Genomic DNA, 8,436 nt, shown 5'->3' on the forward strand with positions numbered 1-8,436 from the left:
AAAGAGTGTGATCAATAGCACTATATTTGCCACAGTTGAAGCTGAGATCAGTTACAAGATTTGTGTTTCTTAGATGTGTGTTTATGTCTTTAGGAGCTATGTTAGCTTGGCGTTGTGGAATAACCAGCATCAGGCAGATGGCCAGCTGGCTTGCTCTATTCTAGGCACATGAGCATAGTCTCAACCAAGATCCTCTGTATAGAAATTTAAACAAACACATCAGGGATTAAATTTACCTGATGCAAAAATACAGAAAAGGGGTCAGACATTTTCCTGGAAGAAGTGTTATAGTATCTAGCTTTCTGTTATTATCTCTTGGTGTGTTACTATTTTTATTTATTCCACACTGTGTGAGGCTAAAGGCGTGTTCTGATTTGATTTCCTCATGTGTTTTTAGTGTGGTGTTTGTGAGATGACTCACTTTGTAAATGCTATAGCCTCATTGTCTCTGACCTGAAAGGTGTCATTTGCTTTCAGCATTTGACACAAGATGTGGTAGTTTAAAATTTCACAATCTGCGGTTGCTCTCAGGACAAGCTGGCAGCCATATCAACAGTTTAAACTCGTAGACCGTGTTTTTCATAGTTGTTGACTTGAGCAGTGTTGGATACAGTTTTCTCAATGTAGAATTGAGTTCAACTTGATATTGACTAAAATACAATGGTCAAAATGTGTTGCTACAAACAGATTTATTGCAGATCCTAGAGGTGACTTTATTACAAATAAAGAGAGCAGCTTAATGTGCAACTCAAATGTTTTCGTTTTTTTTTTTTTTTTTTTTTTTTTTCTTTCTTCACTAACAAATCCACTTTTCAGATTTCAACCCATGGTGGCAGACTGCCCTAGCTGGAGATTGGTGACTATACCAGCTCTAATTCCTTTCTCACCTTCTGGTCCAGAGACACCTTTGAGACCAGGCTGAAACGTAGTTCAGTGTGTCTGATTTGAAAACCCTAATGTTGTGCCAAACATTGGAATTGCAGAGTGCAGGTGGTCCCTGTCAAGTGATAGTCAATATGTGGGAGACCCATCAACATCCTCGCACGATGAGCCCCACAGGTATAGAACAACAAAAGATTATGGACGCTGCTGGTTAGGCTTCATAAAGTATGCCTTACTCAAATAACCCATTCCCTGCCCTAAGCACTGTATGTAGGGTCAGTTTTTACTCACCCCCGCTGATAGTACGTTTTTCAGGGATAGTTAATTCTGACCTTGGGTTTGTTGTTTTGGGCAAAATGTATGTTAAAAAAAAAAAAAATTTAACATACTGCCACCTCATTGCAATGTTTCGGCCTCAAACGCTTTCTGTAGTTTACTAATAGCCCATGGGGGTTCCTGTTTATTTTTTGGCAGTGTTTGCTTTGGCTTAGATCAGGGTCAACATTTGTTGGAATAACATCTAGCCATACAGGAAGCACTGCAATGCAGTAGATGTTGTGATATGATATAGAAGACCTCAGTTCAAAGCTCAACACTGACAAAGCTTATTCAGAATGAGCTTAATAGGAAGGACAGGTGCTTGCTGTTCTTTTTTTTTTTTTACCCTTTGTCTGTCACCCATTTGTGTTTTTTCTTCTGACAAATCCTGCTAAAACTCTTTAGGAATGTGTTGCAAATCTGAAGTTTATTTTGAATCCAGATCTGTTTTCTTTGAGTTCTGACTAGTTTTACAATTATCCTCCTAAATTAACCCTAATGACATGCTCATTCTCAGAGTTGTACTTCAGGTTCTTTAGGAAACAAATGTTTTTGAATCAAATCGAAATCAGAGCAGACCAATAAAGATTTAAATTCAGCATCTTATTTTGAGAGGTCAAAATGCATGTTACTCTTTGTACAGCTGAAATGCTCTGCTTGATCTGTCCTCAGTGTTTGTATGATTAAGATTCTATTCTATTTCTAATGTGATGTTTCTTTATTGCAGTGTCACACCAGAATATTGATGATGGAGAGTTTGGAATTCACAGTAAGTTGTATTTTTTTTAAAAACGTTTCTACATTAATTACATTGTGTAAAACTCCATGATACAGAAATCCTATAAAACTATATTAGTTACTGATGTGCATAATATTTCAGGGTCATTTAAATCCTGTAAACTCTTCCTCTGTTTATACAGCAGTGCCTGTTGCGTATTGTTTGCACCAATTCTGTGCTCTGCTCTGTAGATGCATAGTGACGAAATGCTTCCTTGCTGTGTCCTCCCTTTTTTGTAGATGGGGTGATGTGTGTTGATTCTGGGTGGCTGACGTGCCAAACAGACATTCGTCTGTGTCTGCACTATTCTAAGAATGCTCCCGTGTCCATTACTAAGAAAAAATTCAAGAAGTCTCGCTTCAGGTAGGAACAACACCAGGATCGAATTTAAAGCAGCCAGAGAAAGGTCTATTTGAAAGTGACATCACACTATTATGGTGATGCTATTTCCTGCCTACCTGTAGCAGAACTTCTGCATACCTAATAATAATAATAATAAAAAATAAGAGAAACCAAGACTACATGATTTTATTTAACTTTTTTAATTTTTAAAACTGGTTTTTAATATGACTGTCTGTCTATTTACCTCTGTAGGATAAAGCTCACACTGGAGGGTTTTGAGGAAGAGGAAGAGGAAGAAGATTCACTCAGCCCTCCATCTTGGCACAAGATGACCAACACTCTTGAAATGAGTATGATCACTGCCAATGGCTATAAGTCACGTCACTCACAGCCTGAATGCGGGTACTCCCTAGAGCCCTCCAAGTGGACCGAGTACAGTATCAACACCATGGCTCCAGACAACTTAGAACTCACCTTTGAGTTCTTTGAGGTAATACTCACAGGAAAACCCAGTATACACATTTTATAGTAAGACATAAATTTGTGTTCTTCACTTTATAAACACAAGTGGGAGAGGAAGAATAAGTCAAGCACCATAATTAAATGTACCTTTTTCATTTGATCGGAATTGTGCTAATCTCACATAAAGGAGGATATGAGCGAGCATGTAGTCCAGGGGGACGTTCTTCCAGGACATGTGGGCACGGCTTTCCTCCTGTCTTCCTCTTTTTCGGAGAGCGGAAAGGACAATGGAGTGGTCACACTTCCCATAATGGGTCGAAATTCCAGACAGACCATCGGGAAAGTCAGAGGTAAGATTTTGTGCCTCTTCCTTACAGCTGATAATGATCAGACTGAGTGAAGTGAGAGAGAGAGTGCGTAGCCTGTTCTGGAAGTATTTCTTACCCTCTCTTGAGTCACAGTGAAAGCAACGCTGCACCCACTGTACATGGAAAAACCTATTCACTTAGTCTGTTACTCTGTTCCAGTGGATTACCTGGTGATTCGGCCCATCCAGGGGCTGCAGTGTGACATGAGCTCCTCATTCACCAAGTACTGGAAGAAAAGAAGTGCTCTGAATGTGGGTCACAGAGGAGCCGGCAGCACACACACAGCCAAGTGAGTCATGGAGAGGATGATGATGATGATTGATGAAGAAATAGGTCAATAGCACTAGACTGTGTGTGTGTGTGTGTCGATAGGGTTGAATAATTTAGTATATGTTTCCTGTCAGCAAAATCACTTTTTAATTTGTTTTACAGGCACCACAGAATCAGGGAGAACACAATAGGCTCATTCAAAAGTGCTGCCAAGCATGTAAGTTATCCATATGATTAATGCATGAGTACAAATTAACCTTTAACATTACTTCGGTCTTAATTTTGTGTCAATTGTGTATATGTAGGGTGCAGCCTATGTGGAGTTTGATGTTCACCTCTCCAAAGATGCTGTTCCTATAGTATACCATGACCTGACATGCTGTATAGCCACCAAGAAGGTAAATTAAAAACCTCTTGTACTTGATGATGGACATGTGAAAGAAGTGTTAAAATTCTCCTGTAATTTATCTGAAATGTGACACTTCTCTGATATTTTTATTGACTTAATCAACATAGTTGTAGAAGTGGTAGGCATGAACAAGAGTATGTCACTACTTAAGACAGTGAATTTAGTTCTTTGTATCCCCTCAACAGAAGAATGAGACTTCACTGGAGTTTATTGAAGTGCCAGTCAAAGACTTGACATTTGATCAGCTGCAGCTTCTGAAGGTGAAAACCTTGAATGATGGATGAAACTATGCAAATAAAACACAAGTTGAAATAAACCTTTTTTTTTATTTAGATGAAAATTGGCAGTTACTAATAAATTTGTTTTCTAGAAGTTATTTCTAGTTGCACAGTCATACCACGTAGCGTTTTTGTTTAGCACCTTCTTTTCAGTTTAAGGAGGAAGTGGAGCATGATAGTTTTAAGTGCTTTCACATAACTTATCTCTGCATAGAAGTCTAAAAAGTGCTGAAATATATATTTTGTAGCATTACTATGAACTCCCCATGCTCACTTACCACACCACTTTGCTTAAAACTACCTTGGGAAAGGCAGTAGTTTATTTCATGACTTTAAAACTAGCCCTTTAGCCCACCAAGTGGTTGACCATGCAAGATGTGTCATTATGTATTAATTTGTTGAATACTGAGGACTTAATATATGCTTTGTTTTGTCGCACAGCTGGCCCATGTTGCTGCAATGAACGGAATTGATCACAAAGGTATACAGATACTAATAGTGTTGTGTTTCTGTTTTTGTATGCCCTCATCTTACGTCACAGCAGAGTGTCAATGAATGTATAATTAGCTCAACAGATAATTTGTGTGACGCGTTTCATGTGATGTTCAGATCTGCTGGATGAAGAAGATGAGATCGATGAGCATCAGCCGTTCCCCTCACTCTCACAGGTAAATTACTTTATGGTGATCATCACTATTAGGTATCTTATTAAGTCAGTATGAGCTGGTCTTCTTATGGTTACAAATATTTACATAATCAGTACAAACTGTTAGAAACACTGTCTGCCAAATTACTGTGGACTTTAGTAACCACAGTAATGACTTATCACCTAGTCCCCGCTTCTCATCCTGTTGGCCCACTTTTGTCATAACAAAGTAAAATCTCAATAATCTTTTCCATACCTTGACAGATTTTCCAGACTATTCCTGAACATGTGGGTTTCAACATTGAGCTGAAATGGATCTCCCAGATGAAGGTCATTAACAGTGTATTGCAGCATTTATTTTGATTTAATGATTTTTTTATAAAATAATCTTTCCTTTAAATAATACACTGATGTGATTACTGCTTTGTATTGACAGGATGGGTCATGGGATGGCAACCTGTCTTCCTACTTCAACATGAACACCTTCCTCGATGTCATCCTGTCCTGTGTTCTGCAGAAAGGCGGCAAAAGACGCATTGTCTTCTCCTGCTTCAACCCAGATATCTGCACCATGTAAGCACAGTTGGCCACTGAAGACTGTAGAACTTGCATAATAAGGTTTCAGAAAAACAACTGCATTCAGAATATTCTGTTAAAACACATAAGTTGAAAAAACAAACACAACACAGACATTTCCATTTCAGTAAGTTTAGATGTTACAGATGAAATTATCACTGATGACAAAATGTGAAAATTTTTGAAACATTCCTGGTCTTTAAAAATTTGTTTTGACAACAAGTAAATGTAAATGAATGCTGTCTTCAGAATGTAGACACAGTACAGAGAGGCTCTCTCCCACAGCACCTGATGTCTCTTCATGTTTCTCTTAGGGTGCGTCGCAAGCAGAACAAGTACCCTGTCCTCTTCTTGACTCAGGGAATTTCCGTCAAGTATCCAGAACTGATGGACATCCGCTGCCAGACCACTCAGATCGCCATAAGTTACGCCCAGAGTGAGAACATCCTGGTGAGGATAATATCCACTGAATTTTCTATGTTTTTTTTTTTTATGCAAACATTTATTGAAAAGGTGGTTTTATGCTAACTATACATGGTATTCGATACGTAATAGACAACCTAGGAAAACATGTAGTACTTTGAGTCGTGATTTGCGTGAAACTTACTCTTCAAATCAGTTCTGTGTTTGCTTTAGTGCTACAAATGCACACATTTTGATACATTACATAATAGTGATTAATTGTAATCAACTTCCTTTTTCTTAAAATGGCAAGAATTATAGACAAGAGTTACAGATGTAGAGTGTCATAGGGATGAAGTTTTTTCGGTAGGGCAGCCTGGAAGTTAGCATTGACACAAAGCCAAGATGATTTTTCCACAAGCTTTTGGATTGTTGCACAAAATAATGTGACAAACATTTGGACACTTACATGTTTTGTTCAGCGAGGTCATGGTCCTGAATCAACACCACTTTTATGATTTCTGAAGCCTAGAAACAGAACTAAAAAGCTATTGTTAGGCTACAAACAAACTACACCACGGTCCCATGACTTGAGCGTCACCACCACGACTTCCAACTTGTAATTTGATTTAGCGCACTTACCTCTTCTACAAAAACCTTTCCTCTCAGCGTGACCTGATCTAGCTAGTGATTGTGGCTGTGTCAGTCAGTTAGAATAGTTTGCAGGCGCATCAGGTTAAACATAACGAGGCTGTAAAGTCAGACTAGTGAGTAGATGAGTCTCTGTGTTATGATGGTTAATATCCCCATCAGCCTTTGTAGTCTCATTTAGCCACTTGCAGGCGAGCACCTTAAGATGTGTAAAAGCATTAAAAATCATGGTTGGAGTATTTACTGATGGATTTCACAGATCAAAATGTGAAAATATATTGGCTTTGTGACCTTATTTCAGGTGTCTATTCAAAAACTCCTTGAGTTCAGGGTGAGGGAAAGGGAGGTGCAGAAACTAACAGTTCTGGGTTTTAGGACTCACTACGGAACTCTGTAGCCCACTATCCTCACATCAGTCGAAACAACAGTCTACATAAAACAACATATCAGTTTACATTTAAGTTGGCTTATTTGTATGTATTATGAGGAAATCCACAATTTTTAGCTGTCTTTAACCAAAATTACAGTGAAGTTTGAGAATACCTTTTTTTTCCCTCACTGTATCTATCTTGGCTGCTCTGTAGGGAATCAGTGCCCACACTGAGGAGCTGCTAGAGAACCTTGCCTACATTAGGGATGCCCAGTCTAAAGGCCTGGTGGTGTTCAGCTGGGGAGAAGATAACAACGATCATGAGACGAGACAGAAGCTGAGGGAGGAGAGTATTGATGGGCTCATCTATGATAGGTAGGTTCAGATGTGACATGTATATCTGTGGCTGCTGTGTAGCTTCTTTATGACCTCAAGTGCTCAAATGTAGATGCACACAAACCCAAACATGACCAGTTCTCTACTGTATATCAGTGGTAATGGATTCAGGTGGCAAAGTGTGATGCAAACTACTCCTGTCATAGGTGAGATTTAGAATTTTCTCTTAGTTATTCATTTAGTGCACATTCCTGTCATTTCTGTTATGATAAACCTTTGCATAATTGTGTTTCCACCTACAATCTGCCTTTTACCCAACATGCTGTACTGTGAACTATACAATGGACCCTGTGCTGTTGTCCCTTTTCACCCTTAAGCCACAACTGAGTTATTAAGTAGGACTTTGAGTTTTACCAGTTTGATCACTGCATTCACATTACTGCTTTTTGTCACGTATGAAATGTTATCATCACTGTTTGCCAGCATCAAGGTTATATAATCAAGGAGCGGCAAGCTTAATCACCTGGTACCTGCCACAGCTGGTGACAAGAATGGTTTGATTATTCTTTAGATATTTTGTGTATGTGTGAATGAAATTGGTAGATGGATCAGTGCTGTTACATAAAGCTTGAATTGCTGGCAGGGTGAGAGAGTCCGCTTTGGTTTTAGCAAAGGTCAGCAGGGACTGTTTGTTCAGCCGTTTCTATTCTCCTTTCCACTAGTCCACAAAGCACTTTGGCCCAGACCATTACAGACCCGTGCAGTAAACGGGAAGTAGGCGTTGGACCCTAAATCACATCCCAGTAATCCCAGATGATTCTAGATTAAATTTTAATTTGACATCTCCTTCTTGTTGTTGTGCCTCTTTCTTACAGAATTTGTGAATGCTCGGTGCCATGTTTTGACTCAAGTTCTCCAGATTCCCGTAATGTCTTTCATAGTGCCTGTCTGTGTTGTAAATTTACTCACTCCACAACCCTTGGCTTTTTTTCTCCCTCCCTCAAGTACTGCCTGAAAGTGCTTATGTTATTTATTAAAATGCAACAGGAACAAAATGATGTTCCTTGAAAATGATGCAAGACGGTTGACTTCCCATAGAGTACTGTGAAAAATCTTTAGGCACTAATGGAAAAGTGAGGAGGCTTTCAAAAATAATGCCACAAATAGATTTTAGTAACTTCATACAAAGTACGGTAAACGGCGCGACCTTTATAACAGCACTGCTTCTCCTAGCAGGTAGTTTGTTTGGCTGTGGCGCGGAAAAAAACCAGGGTGATTCCTGATTGTAGGGTTGGTGGTTCGATTCCTGTTTTCCCCAGTCCACATGTTGAAGCGGACTGGGAAGACA

The 8,436-nt window shown here is 39.1% G+C and overlaps 1 protein-coding gene across 4 annotated transcripts in view; it reads left to right on the forward strand.

The window, feature by feature from the left end:
• Positions 1 to 8,436, forward strand: part of gpcpd1 (glycerophosphocholine phosphodiesterase 1) — a 15,821-nt gene that overhangs the window by 2,383 nt on the left and 5,002 nt on the right. For 3 of the 4 annotated variants that reach the window (XM_020603730.1, XM_020603728.1, XM_020603727.1), the window contains exons 5-19: positions 984 to 1,059; positions 1,928 to 1,969; positions 2,218 to 2,341; positions 2,573 to 2,810; positions 2,970 to 3,132; positions 3,310 to 3,439; positions 3,583 to 3,637; positions 3,726 to 3,818; positions 4,015 to 4,089; positions 4,549 to 4,588; positions 4,717 to 4,775; positions 5,018 to 5,083; positions 5,190 to 5,326; positions 5,644 to 5,779; positions 6,967 to 7,127. In XM_020603730.1, coding sequence (XP_020459386.1) covers positions 984 to 1,059; positions 1,928 to 1,969; positions 2,218 to 2,341; positions 2,573 to 2,810; positions 2,970 to 3,132; positions 3,310 to 3,439; positions 3,583 to 3,637; positions 3,726 to 3,818; positions 4,015 to 4,089; positions 4,549 to 4,588; positions 4,717 to 4,775; positions 5,018 to 5,083; positions 5,190 to 5,326; positions 5,644 to 5,779; positions 6,967 to 7,127 — 1,595 coding nt within the window. Of the gene's footprint in view, positions 1 to 899; positions 1,060 to 1,927; positions 1,970 to 2,217; positions 2,342 to 2,572; positions 2,811 to 2,969; positions 3,133 to 3,309; positions 3,440 to 3,582; positions 3,638 to 3,725; positions 3,819 to 4,014; positions 4,090 to 4,548; positions 4,589 to 4,716; positions 4,776 to 5,017; positions 5,084 to 5,189; positions 5,327 to 5,643; positions 5,780 to 6,966; positions 7,128 to 8,436 lie in introns of all 4 variants that reach the window. The other variant, XM_020603731.1, reaches the window with a different exon arrangement.

Source organism: Monopterus albus, unplaced genomic scaffold (assembly GCF_001952655.1).
Source record: "Monopterus albus unplaced genomic scaffold, M_albus_1.0 scaffold62.1, whole genome shotgun sequence".
NCBI classification, from domain to species: Eukaryota; Metazoa; Chordata; class Actinopteri; order Synbranchiformes; family Synbranchidae; genus Monopterus; species Monopterus albus.